Source organism: Arachis ipaensis, chromosome B7, assembly GCF_059453495.1.
Source record: "Arachis ipaensis isolate K30076 ecotype BB chromosome B7, ASM5945349v1, whole genome shotgun sequence".
NCBI lineage: Eukaryota > Viridiplantae > Streptophyta > Magnoliopsida > Fabales > Fabaceae > Arachis > Arachis ipaensis.
In genome coordinates, this window is record NC_142442.1 from 123,360,339 (window position 1) to 123,378,430 (window position 18,092).

An 18,092-nucleotide genomic window follows, 5' to 3' on the forward strand; every position below is an offset into this window, starting at 1 on the left:
GGCACGTAAATGAGAGGATGGAGTGAAGGTGAACTTACCTCTACGTAGCGTTCTTCCTGGCGAAGACTGGGGTTGCGATGATGCCACTACCAACCCCTCCCTGTTGACGCTACGACTTCGACAATGTCTCTCAAATCCTCTTCGTTCTTCTTCGCGCCAAGTAACCAGGGCAATGTCTCTCCCTCTTTACGTGACCTTTCAGTTTTACTCTTAGTGAAACACTAAGTCACAGTAAGTCACCCAGCAGTAACAACACTTGTTGATTTGGGATTAGGACAAAGGGTAATGATTTGGGAGCAAATTGAATTCCAATTAACCTAATTTCCACCTAGGCTAGCAAATTAATTAATTAGAAATGACAACTCAATTAAAACATGATTTGTCAGCATAATTCGGTGACCACGTAAGCATTGTCCTCACCGAAGCTTAGGTCCGGCCAGGTTATGGATACGTTTGTCAGTTTTTAAAATCAACCAGGTACCATTTTGTCGTTTTCAATAGTCAAGTACCGCAATGTCAGCGTTTTAATCTTTCGGGTACTGATTTGGTCATTACCTCTTATAAAATATTTTAGATTTATGTGTGCACGTTCTTCTTTCGTTATCGCCGTCACCAACACCACTACTACCACCTCCTCCTTTTTCTCATTTGAATTTCTTCTCCTCCTTTCTTTTTCTCATCCTCCTCCTCCATTATTATCATGATCATTCGTTATCGTCATCGTCATCTTTTTATACGTAGCGTCGTTATTATTATTGTTATCATCAAATTTTTGCAATATTGATGAGGTTGTCTAATTCAAAATTGATTTAGATGTGTTTTTATTCTTGATTCAGTCTTGTACGTTTGTGTGCTTGTGTTTCGGTGATTTTTGAGTAAATTTCGATAGTCAATTGAGGTGCATTTGGTCTCGTTTACTTAAATTTAGTATAATTAGATCATCAAATGTAATTGTACTAATTATTGTATTATTTAAACCATATTGATAAGTGATGATATTGCCTGATCTAAAATTAAATTAAAAATATTTTTATCCATGATTTAGTCTTATTTATGTGCATGTTTATATAGCGTAAAAACCCAATAATATCAACTACAAAAATTATATATCAAAGTAATCACAACAAAATACACAACAAAAAAATAAGAGCAACAGACAAAAAAAATAAACCCCTGTATATTCCTAGAGATAAGACAGGTACATTCCTAGAGAACAAAGGGCCTGAACCTCTTTTAGATTTAGACCATCTCTAGTAGGGAACTCATCCCAGTTCCTATTTGTGGCCTACCTGTCATAAAAAGTAACTCCACATTAGCTTTTGCGTCATAAACAGTAAATAGGAACTCAAAGCATCTCTCTCTTCTCCATTAGAAGGAACTAACTTTAGTCCCTGTTGTGGTCCCACTTAATTAATTAATTAAAATACTTAAAATTAATGTAATTAATTTTTTTCAATAATATAATTTAAATTTAAAAATTTAAAAATAATTCACTATTAAAAAATATTAATATTAAATAAATTCATATATAACAATAATACACAATATATAATTTAGAATTACACTAATTTATAAAATTAATTAATACAAAGAAAAACATAATTAAGCTCTATAGTTGATGACAAGCATTGTGAAATTACCATTTGTGTTCAATCAAATCCTCTTTCAATTGTGAAATTGGCTAATTTTGCAACAGTTAGTTTCGCAACGACTAATTTTAATAATGTGGTTAGTATTTTAAATTTTAAAAATAAAAATTATTTAATAAATTAATTATAATTTAATTATTTAATTATATAAGTGTTAGCATTTTAATTATTTAATCTAATTAATTATTATAATTATTAACAAATTAATTATGATTTAATTATTTAATTAATTATTATTTTAAATAATTAATATAAATTATTAATTACATAGAGAAATAATTATTTATTATAATTATTATTAATTTAATTATTATTTAATTATTTAATATAATTATTTAATTATTTTAAATTTTATATAATTATTTATTTTTAATAATAACTTGCCAAGTTACAATGAATCCCTCTAAGCAGGGACTCTCTCTTCTTAGGTTCCTCAAAGTGTTAGAAAAAAGTGGAATGGAAACCAGCCATTGGAAGTGCTCTTAGGGTCCACCAAATCTCGGTTGCATCGAATTCTCATATTCACCTTCCCGAACCAATTTTTTTATTATCCATCATGCTAATCTCTTTTGGACAAAAAAGGAGCTCAGTAGTCAGTACCGTCAGAAATCAAAAAGAAGTTTTCATTTTAATTTTTTTTTTGGACAGTGTCAAGCCTACAAAGGCCCAAAGAACAAAAAACGGATGGACCATCCCAGACCCACCCGACCTGAAAACAATTCCCATCAGTTCCCTTATGCGCCGTTCTTGGTAAGGTTGCCAATGACTCCCAAACCCACTCTGCTGTTACCATGAAGAGCATAGGTCAACAATCTCACATTGATGAGATATCACTACAAGTCAATATGGCCAAATCACAGTGAGTGCTTGATCATATAGTTGCCATCCAAGCCATGTCATTATCGCAAGTGCATTGCACATGCTCGGTCATGATAGTCCAAAAAACCATAAGAGGGCTTTTCTTTTCTTATTAGCTCCCTCCTGAAAAAACATTGCAGCGGCAAGCATGCCAGGGCAGTACATCTGCTATTGTTGAAGCAAGGCTTGTAGCATTAGGGATTGTTGTTGTTGTTGCTATCATCCTCTCCGACGGTGCACTCCTTACCTAGCTCTGGTCCTGAAAAGAAGCTCCACGCCCAGCCCAACAAGAAAACAACCCTGCAACTTCTGAAGCCGCAACCAGGACGTCTTCATCAACACTCCGCAACGCTGAGCAGCACACAATGCAACCACCCTTAGGATGCATGCAGACCCATTGCCTTAGGACAAACAGACTTTGGGCTGAAATGAGCCTCCTCTAGAAGATCTGGGCAACCCAACCTGAAACCTACAGCAGCCTTCAAAGTCATCATTGAGAAAACTCCAATCTATTGGCCAACAAGAAATTCACCCTTCCTTTCTTTAAAAAACTGCAGATCCAACATGCCTTCCCACACTCTTTCAAGTGCCGCCCCTCCTCCCCTAGGGACACCAAAATAACCCAGATCCAAACAAGGAAAGTATTAGAATAATAAAGTTGCTATTCCACAATCTCCCTATAGTGGAGGTGCCAAAATCCATTTCCAAATTACTCTCGAACTCTCAATTCTGATGCAGGGAACCGTTGGCTGTAAGCTTGGCTACTTCATGCGCTAAGGCATTCCCTTCTCTAGGAGCCAAGTAAACCCACAATTTGAAATATTTCGTGCTAAATCCAAAATATCATCCAAAATAACTTGAAACTCTACAATTGTTGCCTTTGATTTTAGAGCTTGGATGAGAATTAAACTGTCAGATTCAAAGATAACTCTTTCCAGTTGAAAGTTCTTTGCTATTATTAGACCTTCCCTAACCGCTAATGCTTCCGCAGCTAAAGGCGAGGTAGTCGCTATTTTAAAGTTAGAGGCTGTGAGGAGGTTACCAACGTGGTCTCTGAAAACTGCTGCTGTTGCACCTCCATGAAGCACTTCAAGGAACGCTGCATCAACATTACACTTAACCCATCCTGGCGGAGGCGGTCTCCAGGTAACCCTTCTAACTGTCCTTCTATCAATAACGGAACAATTAGCTGGTTCTTCTGCCATTTCTGCAAATTTCGTCTCCATCTGTTTAACCCTGTAGATTACCATTGAAGGACTAGGTTTAGACCTCTGATGTACTGCTTGATTTCTTTCTTTCCACACCTCCTAAGCCAAAAAACCAACTCTGCTGATACACGGTTCATAATTAGTTCCTATACACACCTTCATATTTTTAAAAAGCTCCATTATCCATCTTCCAAAAGATGAGATTGTATGAGGCGTAGGACAGTACTAAATTTGAGCTCCAAACCACGTAGCCCTTGTCCAAGGACAAAGCAGCAACGCATGCTCAGTGAACTCGGGTTTCTGCGAACAAATAGCATAGATAGGAGTGTTAGAAAATTTTTTTATTATAAAGATTTTGAAATACCGGTAATATGTTATGTGAGGCCTGCCATAGAAATGATCTTATCTTTTGAGGCACTTTTAATTTCCAAATATTCGTCCATAAGTCCCTGAAGTCATCACTAGTTGAATGACTATTGTTATTATCAATACTCAGCTCTTTCCTAACAACATAGTATCCCGTCTTTATAGTATATTTCCCATATGTTTTAAAAGGCCAACAAAACTTGTCTTCTCTACCAATAATACTTACCGGGTTCTAATGATCTTCCCTACGGTATCTCCAATAAAATGTTTCCATTTTAATTTCAAGCTAACTCATCCGTTCTTGTTAACTTCAACTTTATTGATTAATTTGAGCCTCACCTTTAATTTGCTGCATTTAACACGCGTCACCATCTTTATTTATTTTTATTTTTTTTACTATCAATAATTAAATTAATTTGTTTAAACGTCATCTTCTAAATGGTTTTTGGAATCCCCCATCCATTGGTACTTTTAAGATTAATTGTGATGCTAGTTATTTTGGTTCGGGTGATAGTGTTGGTTTTGCTTGTGTTATTAGAGATTGTAATGGGAGCTGGCAAAGGGGGTGTTTGGGAATGATTGAGTAATAGTATTCTTCAAGGAGAATTGTTTGCTATTTGGAGAGGATATCTCTGAGCTTGGGATGTGGGTCAACGAGATGTTATTTGTGAGACGGATTGTGTGGAAGCATTTAATCTTGTTACTCAAGATGGTTTTGGGTTTATTGATCCACTGGTGCTCAAAATAAGAGATATCATGCATTGGAATTGGCGGGTTGACTTTCGTTTGATTATGAGAGATGCAAACACGGTGGCAGATACTATGGCAAAGATGGCGATGAAGTTACAACTTTCGCATGTGGAGCTTCTTTCACCTTGGGAGGAGTTTAAGAGTAGTCTTAAACGGGACTGTCCCTCTATTTAGGCAGTTCCTTGTTTTGTTTGTTTTGTTTTTCTTTGTTTAATTTATTTCGGTCACCAAAAAAAACGTCATCTTCTGAATTCAATCTTTATAAATCATATATATATAGTAGATTTCATTTTGTAGTCAGTCTTCCAATTAGGGAAAGATGAATTTTGGTAGAGTTTGAAATTTATCGTTTGTTTTTGATAGATAACGTATATTCAAAAATAATTAAAAAAGATAAAAAAAATATTAAATTAGTCTCTTATATTTAAACGTAGTTCTGTTTTAATCTTTAAAATTTAAAGTATTCTACTTGAATTCAAAAAAATTTTATTTAAGTTTAATATAATCTTATCGTAACCAAGATGGGTTGGTCTAGTGGTTAATTCACTGGTCCGCTTAAAACTAAAATTAAATAAAATTTTTTAAAATTCAAATAAAACACTTTAAATTTTAAAGACTAAAATAAAATTATGTCTAAACGTAAGAGATCAATTTAATACTTTACTCTTAAAAAAATCTAAAGTATGTATACATTATCTTCGATCCACATTAGTACATCACCATCTAAAATATTATTTAGAAGCTCTTTGATTTATTATTTATTTTTTTTCCCCTTCTTTTTAAGATTTTGATCATACGGTATGGTCCTTTCTCAAGTTGCACATGTCTTCATTAAGCCTTTTCAGTTTTCAGATCCCATGTTCACGTTGGGATCCAGCATGCCATTACTTCTTGTCTTCGTCCACTCTGGAGGCCTGAAAACTTTATTTTAGGAATGAAAAGGGGTTTCAATAATTTCTTAATACATTGAGTCTATAAAAGTTTCTTCATTTATAGGTAAATAATGAATTCTAAAACCAACGGAAAATTTGTCATTAAATCACTTTTTTTAAAAAGTTAAATTGATATAAATAAAGACAAAAATAATTATATATTTAATACCTATCTTCACATAATATTTCATTATGCAAAAAAAAAAAACTAATAATAAGTACCTCCTTCGTTTTAGTTAAACAAAAATATTCAAAATGTTCATTTTAAGAAACTAAAATATATTTTTAAATTAATTTTAAAAGACTAAAATCCTTTATAGGTAATTTTTAAAAAATTAAAATGACTTCATACAATTAATTAAAAAAAAACTAAAATATCTTTATAAGATTAATAAAGATTTTTTTAAAACCTTGAATTTAGGATTAGCTTTAAAAATACTTAAACACCCTTTTACCATATCTTAAATTTGTTTAGTTGTATTAGAAATTTGATTTTGATCTTAAAAAAGAATAAAATAAGATAACTTTTTTGTTAATTTAAAATTTATAGACAAAAATACCCTTTAAAGTTAATATTGTTTATTTCATCATACATATATATAAATTTTAGTATAAGAACCAAAATACTTTAATATCATAATTATTATCTAGTTGAAATTTTAAATTAAATATAAAGTTTAAGATTTTTTATATAATATTTCATTATACAAAAAAAATTAATAGTATGTACCTCCTTCGTCTTAATTAATATTTCTACCACTTTAATGCGTGGATCAATATTTTTTAAAGTGAAAAAGTTGGTAAAATAGTGAAATAAAAAATTAATCATTTTTAAATTAAGATAGTGGGACATACATTTCATAAAAATTACAAAATTAATGATAAATAATCTCTTACTTTACTATTTTACTAACTTTTTCACTTTTTTTTTTTCAAAGTTAAGAGTGATATTCGAATCCAAAATCTCTATGTGAAGAGGGAGACATTATACCATTTGAGTTATAATTCCTTAGCACCAACTTTCTCATTTTAGAAGATCAAAATTCAAGGTTTTTATTTTCAATATTTTATTGCAATTATGTGCAAATATCTTAAAATTGAGTTTGCATGAGATAGTATATTCTTGCGTAAAAACATTTTAATGTCTATATAATTATATATTACCTTAATCTAAAAGCATATTTTGTCAAAAAAAAAAAACCTAAAAGCATATTTTAGTCTTTTCAAAATTAACTATAAAAGGATATTTTTCTTCATTTTAAAATTTATAATTAAAAGGATATTTTAATTTTTATAATCTTATACTAAATTACTTAATAGCTCAAGTTGAGTCAGCAAAGTTTGAAGTACTGGATATGGAGAATGCTCTAAGAGCATTTTTTTACCAATTCAAAAACAGATACAGTAGCCTTCTAAACTGGTGTCTTATACAGGGAGGTAATTCAGGAGTTGGTTAAAGATACTCAGGACATCACGAAAGAAGTAAGGGATTTGAAGATGCATCGAAGAAGTTTCAGTGTAATACAGTTGACTCGCAAACCGCAAATGCAAACATTCTTCATGTGTTTACTGATCATCATCACACTCTTCGTCAGATACAAGACCAATGTGCATATATGAAAAAAAGATTGCATATTATACAAAAATGTATTAGAACGGAAGATGTGTCTAGGTTTTAGCTGGCAGATGAAGATCTTGTAGATGCTGATGAATTGAGTGCTGATAGCTCTTTAGTCTCTGAATTGTCAGCTGAATGTGACAGCATTGCTTTCACAAGCAAGTCAAATATACCTACGATTTTTATTCTCCTAGAAAAGTAGCTGAACAGATGGTGCGCCTGAAATCTGATGGAGGCATTGTAACTCAATCTGATGATAAATCGTCAACTATAAGCAAACTTGTGAAAAGCCCAATCCATTGTGGTGCAGCAGTGTCCTCTCTAAGCAAAGAATTAGATGCAACACACGATAGTTTCCATAGACTCTAAGAATTGGATGATGGATCATGTGCTTACCCAAAAGGATTTCATTATTACTCCCATTTATCCATCCATGTACATTATAACTTCTACAATGCTGGATCAATTTTTTCATCTCAAGTGTAATGGAGGAGTCTAATCATATAATAACAAATGACAGATCTCAAGAAGGAGGCTCCATCTTTCCATTTGATGAGGCTGAATGATGAAGCAACTTGTGAGAACGAGACAGAGGTAGTAACATCCCATTTGGTGGTGAAACTGTATGAAACTATTGCTCTTTTTGAGTTTCAACAACCATTGAAGTTTTGTCTTGATGGAAACAAAAACATTTATCTCTGTTCTTTAATTGTCTACAACTCAGGTATTTAATTTTGGGGACGTTGAGCCCACTGATTGCTTCTTAACCAAATTTATGGAAGTTCATGAAACCGTCAAGGAAGCAGATATTACACTGCATGCTTTGACAAAAGCACTTGAAGATTCAAAACAGTTGACTGCTACATGCAAGCAGGTTGGTGAAAGTTTGATGATTGAGAGATCAAGCTTGGCAGAGAAGAGATTCAAAAACAATTCTTTAATGCTTCATAAAGAAGAGAATCAATTACTGCAGGATCACATCCATATCTCTTTGTTGGAGATGTCAAACATGGTTTCAATGCTAAAACAGTGTTTCTTGCAATTTCAAACTGATGTTGAGAAGAAACTCATGATAATGTACTCCGATATTCTTCTGATGGGACAGGATATGTCAAACTTTATGAATATCCTCTCAGGCAATTCATAAAGTTTGACATATCCTGATCAAAATGCTGAGCTGAGGGAGCTATTGGGAGAACTCTATGCAAAGAAATCTGAAGATGAAGAGCAAGTGGACGAACATGAAGAGATGATTAAGGGCTTGGAAAAAGAGGTTGCTAATTTGACCACTTCACTAGAGAATCAGTCACTTTCTTTGTTTGCTAGCATTGAGAATGAACTAACAAAGGTGATAATGGAGAGACCAACTACATGAAGAAGTTTGTATCTTGAATGATAAGCTTGAGATGGCTTCTTCATTGGCTGATGAAAAGGAAGCTATTGCTATGGAAGCTCGTCAGGTATCTATGTGCTGACCATTCTGGTTCTTTATACTTACTATTACTATGACTATTAGGGTGTGTGTGGTTGGAGGAATTATAAATAATTTCTAGGAATTTTAAGATGGAAATATCATATTCTCATATTTGGTTCAAAGTTTGTAAAGCTATTCCTAAGCAAATTTGATTCCAGGGCATCAAAATATCATCATTTCAATTCCCACCTTTCCCTTGGGTATCTTTGATTCCCATGGAAATGGAATCTTTGTAATAAAGTAATACTTGAACCACACACACCCTTAGTGGAATTGCCTTATGTAATATTGAGATCTCATTTGTAGGAATCAGAGTCATGTAAGCTTTATGCTAAGCGAAAGGAAGAGGAAGTCAAGAATCTGGAACATTCTGTTGAGGAGCTTGAGGGCACAATAAATGTATTGGAGGAAAAGGTTAGTTGCATATGCGGTTCACTCATATATGGAAATTCGTAAGGAAATAATTCAAAGTTACCCAAATCCATGCATGGCCTAGTGAGATAATTGCACTGGTCTTCTTATTGACTTTTTACTGGTAACGATCAAAAACTAAAGCTCACGGATTCTGGCAAATGTACCAAATTATTCAAGTAATATCACGGTGAGTAGATATTGTTTCCACGAAGATTAAAGGACTGAGTAAGCAAATATCAGATTGAATATCTAATTAGATCAATAAAACCTGAATTGATGAAGACAAGATTATGTCTTACTTGAAACCTTGAGTGCTTGAATGCTTAAGAGACAATAAATTTGAATATTGATTGAGAGAAGATAATGATGGAAAGATTCAAGGGTTTTGGAGATGTTTATGTTTTAGGAAAATCAAACCATCTATTTTAAAGCATGCAAAAATTTTTTCACGACAAATCTTAATTATCTGATTTCCAATTCCTTGACTCTTCATTGAAAGAGAGATTATTGTTAGTTGAAATGTACCTCAGCATGCACATTCAGATAACAAAAGTGTTCATCCTGATGAGCTGATATCTAGGTTAGAACTCCTAAGTCCTATCCTTTCTTTGATTTTTGTTGTTCTTTAATCTAGATCGATAAAATGTAAACTTGTTTTTGCTTTCAACTAATCATATGTTGTCACATTACTAAGAGTCCCAGAATGATTACATGATAAGTCAAACTCTTGGTGAGTAAGGTCACATTAGATCATGGTTACAACAAACATTCACCCTGGAAGTTGATCAATTAATTTCAATGTATATTGGCTTTTGATTTATTCTTGTATTGTTTATTACTTGGCCGGAATAGCCATTTTTGCTTCTGTTATTCGTTTTGGGTTCCCTTCTCCGTTTCGTTAATCATACAAAAAATGCAAATGCAGGTTATTGGAACTTGATGAGGCACTAAATCGGATAAAGTTTCTTGAAAAGGAAAATGCAGAGCAAGATAAGGAGGTATTCTCCTTAAATTCCAAGAAATTTCATTTCACCAAAAAGGCTATGAAAACCATATGACACCCTTCTTTTGTTTTTGTTTGGTTGTCTCGCATTTTTCTTTATTTGGAAGATTAAAAAGTATCAAGAGTACATCTTCGAACTTGTATTGCATGCTGAAGCTCAAAGCATTGCAGTACCAACAAAAGGTGCACACCACAAGTTCATGTTCTTTTAACTACTTTTCTCGGTCCAATTTTGATTAATACTATTTTTGTGTGGATAACTCAAAACATAGTATCTCTATTATTCTTACCTCGCTTTCACTTTTGCTTCCCAATCCTTCTGGGTTCAGTACAAGTTCCTTGAGTCCATCTTTCGTGAAGTGAAAGCAGAAAATTCAAACTCAACATCAACGGTATCAACATCAGAGGAAATGGAGAAAAGCTCAATAAGGACAAGAGGCTCAAGCTCACCATTCAGATGTATTTCGAATCTTGTTCATCAGATGCATCAGGAGAAAGAACAAGAATTATCAGCAGCAAGGTCTCGTGTGCGGAAGAACTTGAGCCGCTTGCAGCTAGCCGGCTAAAGGAGGTATTTAGCCTTTTTGGTCAGTGTCCTTTGGTTTTGTTTAATATATCCAAGAGAAAATAAAGAATCTGTGAATCATGCCATTATTCATCCAAAAACAAATGAATATCTTCATTTTTTTCGGCTAGATATCTTTTAAAATGGATTCTTAAAGACTAAACTGTGGTGATGACAATTAGCAGCTCAAAAATGGATTAAAATTTTATATTGGATTAGGTGTGAAGGCTGCAAACAAGGCTTGCTGCTGTTGAAAGCATGACTCATGATATCATTCGAGACCTTCTAGGTGTCAAACTGGACATTACCAACTATGCTGTAAGTTTCAGCTTCTTTCTCAAATTGTGGGATTTCCTGGATGCAATTCCTGATTGTGTTGCAATTTTGCTTCTGATATATTTTAGGATTTGATAGATCAAAATCAAATTGTAAAATGGTTAGAAGATGCTCATCATCAAAGAGAAGAATATTCTGCAAAGGTACCTAGTGCTGAGATTATGACCCAACTATTTTTCACCCTTCAGGCACGTGTTTATCTTAGTTTTTACAATTTGGCATTAGGAAAAAGAGAACCTCAACCTGAGGCTGAATGATCTCCTTGAAGAAAGAGAAAGGTTGGTACATCTGGAAAATCATCTGTCAGCAAAGTTATTTTCCTGTATATTTGTAGAATCTATTAGTTTTCTGTTTTTGTAGTATTACTGCTGTTTCCTATCAATCTATCATATAACTTATATCCTTAATGTTTACTTATCAACCAGGCATAGGAACTTCTTATTTTGTAAAATACCATATAAATGGTGGCATGCTACTCTCGCTTAATGTTTACTGAAACACACCACATTTAGGGTTTAGGGTGTGGTACTAGCGTACTGCATTTTTTCGAATCTGGATGACTAAAATAGTACAATTAGTATCTGAGGAAATATTTCAGTGCAAGTTGCCAATTTCAGGACTACTTTAGAGGTTAACTCTAATTTATAAACTTAAAGTTGCACCAAATTTGTTTTTCAATTTTCTTACTACTTTTTTATGGGGGAGTGTACATAATTTTCTTACTGCTAAATTTGTCACCCAGCTGCATATCGGAACTCAAAACTAAAGACGAAGATGTAACTGCTGCTCAAATTGCAGTGCAGCAACTTCAAGAGCGAGATCAGTTGCTTTCTGCACAGAATGAAATGTTGAAGGTATGACACAAGATGCAATTGTGAGCAACACACGTCCACACTAGAATTACAAATTTGTTGTTCACCGTATTTACTGCCTCTTCTTGTAGACGGATAAGACCAACCTAATGAGGAAGATTGCAGAATTGGATGACATGCTGAAAAAATTTATTGGGAAACAAATCACCCAACATCTTTCTCAGTTGTTAAGGATTCAGGCATGCTTCCTTAACCTTCAGTGCTTGGTACTTTTTACCCCCTCTTCTTACTCATGTTCCTTTTATTTTTTGGTTTATAGGTACAGGGTAAGGGTGCTTTGGATTCCAGTAACAATGGACTCAATAGGAGGTTTTCACAAGCTGAACGACTTTCTCGAGTTAATGAGGAACTTGCTTGGTATTGTAAATCAGCTGGCAGTGATTCACACGGCTATAAACCAGATTTTTCTTGTTTGAAGCTGCAGGGTTTAACTTCAACTGTACAGATGCCAGTCTGGTTTTTGAATTGATTCAACCAAAATTGAATCCTTCAATTTTGTAGATTTATTTCCTTGTGTATTTGGTTGCATAAAAATGTGAGTGCATAAAACAATTGTAATATTGGCATTTGCAAACACTTCACAGCCAAATAGTGAGGGAAAAAGTCTGTAATTTTTTGAAAAGGTGCATTTTCACTTGCTTTGTATTTTGTATGCGTTCAATAAATTAGGACAACATTGTTGTCATTGTCTTGAACACTGGGAAGTTGTGAGAAGGGAAGAGGCTTGTAATTCAATTGATTCATAGTATATTTGTTGAATTCATGCACGCCGATGTATCATGTTTCAATATTTTTAATTAAACAGAATGTACAATGCGTTTTGGTTTCTGTAGCAGGTTTCTGTAGCAAGTAAAACGAGGACAACACGCTTCATAAACATGCTTGTACTGCTTTATCTGGCATAGACTTCTGAAACCAGAATAGAAATCTATTCTTCAATATAACCCTTGTGACACTATAGCAAAGCAACTTCTCAAAACTATGTTCATAATATTTAATTAAAAGACAACTTTTGGAATCATAAAAATCAAGAAATTAATTGAATTTAATTTTCATGCCCTGACACTGTAAAATATGTCGTGCAATCATATCCAACCTTTTGAATCACTATTCACGTAGTTAATGTAAAAAATAGTTATTTTTGCTGATTTACTGTTATATTATTAAATACACGTGTAAAACTACTCTAAACTGGAGAGTGTATCAATAAACTTCACAAACTTTGAGGAAACCATAATACAAACTAGAAATAAAAGATAGTTTTGTATTCAACATTGATATATGATGGATGCACAATTATATACTTTTGCATATATGCGATTATATGTCTTTTATAATGGGTCCAGAAAAAACAAAATGCATGTTCTATTAGTTGTTTCTTGGTTGTAAAGCACAAACATAATGTGATTCTTCCCTCCACAAAAGGGAAGAAAAAGAGTTTTACCAATATTGGATTATATGAATAAAATGTCCTATAATCAAGTGCACGACCCTTGAAACTGTTTGGTGAAGGTTCATAAATACATGGACACTCATTCGGGTGGTAAAACTTGAACTCAATTAGGACAAATTACCCCTACAACAATACATCCAATAATTAAGATAATATTTTTAAATATTATCTCCTCTTTTTTCCACCTTTCCCAGATTTGTTGGAAGCTCCTGCATTTGATGTTGACACAGCCGCCTCCTGCTTCTTTGTCCTTCCATGATGTTTGGGTACCATGTCTGCAACACGAAGCATTAGCTGTTTTCCTGCAAGAAAAATAACAACCAGTTTCAATAATTTGTTATGTTTGTGCAACAAATGAGAAGTAACAATAAAAATGTTTTTCTCAACATTCTAATATGGACTCTAAACTTCAGCCTCGTTGAAGCAGCTCTCCCTCATCTATGGAAAAGGGAAAACTAATAGCAGTAACCTACCACATGGTAAAACCATGGAGCAGCATAAGAAAAATCTACCACGACCTCATGTCGTGGTTAATGTTATTTGGAATAAATTACTATCAACAACTAAGACCATCCAACATCAGGACATGATTCCCATCAACTCCAAAGCTAGCAACAAGTAAATACATCAAGATTCGAAAGTATTAGGATACTACCGATGCTACAAAGGGAAACGACATTTTATGACTTGAGTCTTGTCAAACTTTCAACTCTATAGTCACCAATAAACATGACCTAAAAATATGCCACCCTAATAAGCAACACCTGCGCTAGACTTTAATCTAATTGATTTAGGGGAATTTCATATTGATGTTTGCAACCCAATCCATGACTATTTGCAGATAACAAAAGTCAAGGAACACTTGGATTGAACATTCAACAGTAAAGATTCAGCCAACACCCAACAGCTATTGATGTTAGAGAAAAACAATATCAGAGTACTACATTGATTTAACTTTACATAAACATAAAGTAAAATGGGTAGTCACAAAAATTTGATTACAAATCTATATTGAACAACTTACTGGATGAGATAGTGGGATTAAAAAGAGTGCCATCTTCCTTCTTTAGTAACACCCTCACTCTCCCTTTTTGCATGAAATCACGCGGGTAAGCCTTGTCAATCTGTGTTCATCAACAAAGTTACCATACATAAATAAAAATCTAATAGCAATAAATATTCATAAAACCCAAAAATTCTTTAAAGATACCTCAATTGCAAAAGGGAGTTTCAGATAGCTGCAGCAATCGCCAATTTCAGCACACGTGGGATTCTCGCAAGCTTTGCTGAGTCCAATTCGTCTTCCTTCTGCCATCGTCTTCTTAGAATTCATGTAAACAGGGTACAACACAATCCACCTCTTTATATTCGGCAATTCACCATCCACGTTCATTATCAAGGTTCTGAAAATCGGTCCGGTCATCAAACCGCATTAGTCATTGATTCACTGGTCTAACCGGTTCAACCATGGTTCAACCGGAATAACTATTTTATAATAAAATAATAAATAAAATATAAATAAACACAATAAAACATAATTATAGTCTTAATATACACCAAGGTTCTGAAAACCGGATCGGTCATCAAACTGCTCTAGTCATTGGTTCACTAGTTCAACCAGTCCAACCGTGGTTCAACCAGAAAAATAATTTATAGTAAAATAATAAATAAATATCCTAAAAAAGTACAAACTTAAAAATAGTAACAATCAATCTTTAATGTCCGAACAAATAATGTAGCATTTGTCCAAACTCAAATAAATAATGTAGCATTTGCCGAAACTGGAATAAATGAAGTCTCGAAGTATTAAAAGGGATAACCAAGAAACTGATGAACTTCCCAGAAAATAAGAAGCAAACATCCAAGTACCATGATGTATATCATTTGATGACTAAGATTAAATTATTATTATTGCATAATGACATGATACTCATACTTTATATGGGAAAATAAGATGGAAATCAAAGATAAAACTTTGTCACCATATCACCATATTTAAAAACTCATATATCCACCTTAAACTAAGACAAATGAAGTAGAGGCAATAAAATGAATTGGAGTTCAATTAATCACTGATGAATGACAATAATGAAGCTAAAGGCATAATACCTAACAGACGAATTGAATGACTTAGAATTAAAAAATAATTAAATATTCGTATATAAAAACAGCATCATAGAAAAGTTCATCTAAGTCAAATGCCGGCTTATTCACAACCAAAAAGAAAATCTTCAAATAAGAAGAATTCATACCACAAGGACAAACACAACAAAGAATTAAAACAAGTTAACATATAACACAAGAATAATTAACAAATTATAAGATCAGCACACTAAGAAAATTACACCAAATTATAGCAAATTACAACTTACAAGACAACAACACCAATTAAAATTTAAAATAAAGCAACACCAATAATTAAATCACAATAACACAATAAAAAGTTACACAAGAGCGACAAACTTTTTCAAAGATTAACAAGGATTATCAAAATTTCAGGCAGCATCACTACTTTCTTTGATTGATCATGATTAAGGTGGTGGTTGTTGTTCTTGAAGCAATTCGGGTTATCTAAGAGTATGCTTTGAGAAAAGGGTACTTGAAGCTTTCTATGCTTCCTCACTCTTGCATGACCCAAACCATTGTGAAGCAAAAAAGCAACTTTCTTGAACCTTAATAACACAGCTTTCACCAGTTTCCACCATTAAATTCCTATTCTGAACTTGATCCCCTGGCTGAGACAAAATACTAAGAACTCCATGATATCTTTCAACAACTAATCTATTAGCTTGTTCAACTTCCTCCATTCTTAACTAACTTATCTAAGTTAATCAAAAACTCTCAAATCAAAAGCTAAACATGCCTTAATACTAGAAAAACATGAACATCTGAGTTATCAACACAGATACCATACATTCAGTCATAAGTGGCATACAAAAAGACCCATATGTAAAGAATCCCATTTTTTTCAAAGGGAGCCACAAAAATAGGATTTTTCATGTTCAAGTCTCAATTCCATCAAAGGATGAAAAAGGGTCAATTTTTTTTTCTTTTGTTTATGTTTTCTGTTGTTGGTAGAACAAACAAAGACCCTGGGATCAGAACTAACTAATAGGAGTTAGAAGAAATTGCAGCATATCTATATCTGTTTTAGAAAATAAATAAAAATAAAAAAAATTTAACCGAAATTCAACCGAGGTTCAACCAGTTTAGTTAAATATAAAATAAATTATTTATAATTTATCATTAAAAATTTATTTTAAGTTGTTCCATCTCCACACCACAATTAGAATTGGTTTTAAACAAATTAACTCAGCAAAATACATAGCACCACGATCAGAAGATTAACTCAGCAAAAAAGAATTAACCATCAACAAATTATTCCAAAAAGTTTAACAAAGTACTACCATCAACACAGCCATTTAACAAACAGAACAGCATCAACAAAAAGGACACGAAATCAATTATTTTCATAATTTTTCATACAAAATTAATTAAAAAATAACAAAATAATCAGACACTCATTAATTGAATATTTCAGGTTCAGAATCATACAAAGAAATTTAAAATCATAGAAATTAACAAAAGAAAAAAATGAACCAAGCATACGGTGACGGAGGAGGAACGAAATCCGCGAAGGAGGAACCATACATATGGTGACAGAGGAACGAAACCCGCGAGAGAGAAACCAAGCTGACGGCGAGGGAGGAAAGGCAAGACAGAGACGAGGATCGAGCAAACTTACCAGCGAGGGAGGAATCAAACTGATCGGGATTGAAGAGGAGACTATGCGGACGTAGAGAAGACGGCCACAAGCTTCGATCTGCAAGTCCAGAGGCGACGACGTAGAAGAGAAGAACTTCGATCTGACCCTCTGTCTGTCACTGCCGACGACAACGTGAGGAGAAGAGTTCGGCGACGGCGGGGCTGGGCGCTGGCTGCTGGTTGGGCATGAAGTCTGAGTGAGTGAGAGAGAGAGAAAGGAGGTATTTAGAGTTAGGATTTGGATTAATTTTAAATAAAGTGTGATGTTCTATTTTTGAATAGTTTTTATTTCATATTTATTCTTGGTTTTACCTATAAAATTAATGGTGACTGGTGAGAAATCACACTTTATTTTTTAAAGTAAAATTCAAACTTTAGAAGATTCAAATCTTAGAGTTAGTGGGTTATTGCTTTTGCTTGGAGGATTGAGATTTGGCCATTTGGGAGCGTTTCTTTTTTTTTTTTCTCCAAAAACTAAACGGTCCGATTTGGAAAAAGGGGCTTTTTTTTTTAATTTGAATTGGGTTTATTCTCTAAAAGCTCAGTCGGTTTCAACTGTTCACCAGTTAACTATCGGTTTGGTCGATTTTTTATCGATTGTGTGCAGAGCGGTTTGTCGCATCAATCGAACTTGTCAAAAGACCGGTTCTCAATTAATCCGGTCAAATCAGTTGGTCCGATTCAATTTTCAGAACATTGATTCAAAGTTTTGCAAGGCTGAGAAGAATGAGAGTGAGAGTGAGAGTGAGAGGCATGGTTCAGTGAAAGTAAGTCAAATTTGCCAAAAACGATGCCATTTCTTTTAAACCGGCCAGTTCTAGTTCGATGG

General features: G+C 33.5%; 3 protein-coding genes and 2 pseudogenes across 3 annotated transcripts; 3 read left to right on the forward strand and 2 right to left on the reverse strand.

Moving 5' to 3' along the window:
- Positions 1-3,280: 3,280 nt before the first annotated feature.
- Positions 3,281-3,733, reverse strand: LOC148553978 (uncharacterized). Its single transcript, XM_088494935.1, has one exon. It carries the CDS (start codon positions 3,731-3,733, stop codon positions 3,281-3,283), a length of 453 nt encoding a protein of 150 aa, XP_088351061.1.
- Positions 3,734-5,352: 1,619 nt separating this feature from the next.
- LOC148553979 (uncharacterized) lies at positions 5,353-8,528 on the forward strand (annotated as a pseudogene).
- Positions 8,529-10,838, forward strand: LOC148553980 (uncharacterized; annotated as a pseudogene).
- Positions 10,839-11,065: 227 nt separating this feature from the next.
- LOC107607587 (kinesin-like protein KIN-12C) lies at positions 11,066-12,767 on the forward strand. The gene is made up of 6 exons (XM_088494102.1): positions 11,066-11,155; positions 11,242-11,316; positions 11,399-11,451; positions 11,916-12,027; positions 12,117-12,224; positions 12,311-12,767. Exons 1-6 carry the CDS (start codon positions 11,096-11,098, stop codon positions 12,512-12,514), a joined length of 612 nt encoding a protein of 203 aa, XP_088350228.1. The 5' UTR covers positions 11,066-11,095; the 3' UTR covers positions 12,515-12,767.
- Positions 12,768-13,385: 618 nt separating this feature from the next.
- LOC107610123 (signal recognition particle 19 kDa protein) lies at positions 13,386-17,508 on the reverse strand. The gene is made up of 4 exons (XM_016312202.3): positions 17,244-17,508; positions 14,709-14,901; positions 14,523-14,622; positions 13,386-13,800 (listed from the first exon to the last, which is right to left on the reverse strand). Exons 2-4 carry the CDS (start codon positions 14,889-14,891, stop codon positions 13,664-13,666), a joined length of 420 nt encoding a protein of 139 aa, XP_016167688.1. The 5' UTR covers positions 14,892-14,901; positions 17,244-17,508; the 3' UTR covers positions 13,386-13,663.
- Between the last annotated feature and the right edge of the window lie 584 nt (positions 17,509-18,092).

What these genes read in the sequence shown, in the direction of transcription:
- LOC148553978 (XM_088494935.1), bottom strand. Translation starts at nt 3,733, where the DNA reads ATGGAGACGAAATTTGCAGAAATGGCAGAAGAACCAGCTAATTGTTCC.
- LOC107607587 (XM_088494102.1), top strand. Translation starts at nt 11,096, where the DNA reads ATGACTCATGATATCATTCGAGACCTTCTAGGTGTCAAACTGGACATT. An exon ending in GAGAAGAATATTCTGCAAAG is followed by an intron (nt 11,317 to 11,398) that starts GTACCTAGTGCT and finishes ATTTGGCATTAG; the next exon opens with GAAAAAGAGAACCTCAACCT. An exon ending in CTCCTTGAAGAAAGAGAAAG is followed by an intron (nt 11,452 to 11,915) that starts GTTGGTACATCT and finishes TTTGTCACCCAG; the next exon opens with CTGCATATCGGAACTCAAAA.
- LOC107610123 (XM_016312202.3), bottom strand. Translation starts at nt 14,891, where the DNA reads ATGAACGTGGATGGTGAATTGCCGAATATAAAGAGGTGGATTGTGTTG. An exon ending in AACTCCCTTTTGCAATTGAG is followed by an intron (nt 14,623 to 14,708) that starts GTATCTTTAAAG and finishes TGATGAACACAG; the next exon opens with ATTGACAAGGCTTACCCGCG. An exon ending in TAATCCCACTATCTCATCCA is followed by an intron (nt 13,801 to 14,522) that starts GTAAGTTGTTCA and finishes TTTTTCTTGCAG; the next exon opens with GAAAACAGCTAATGCTTCGT.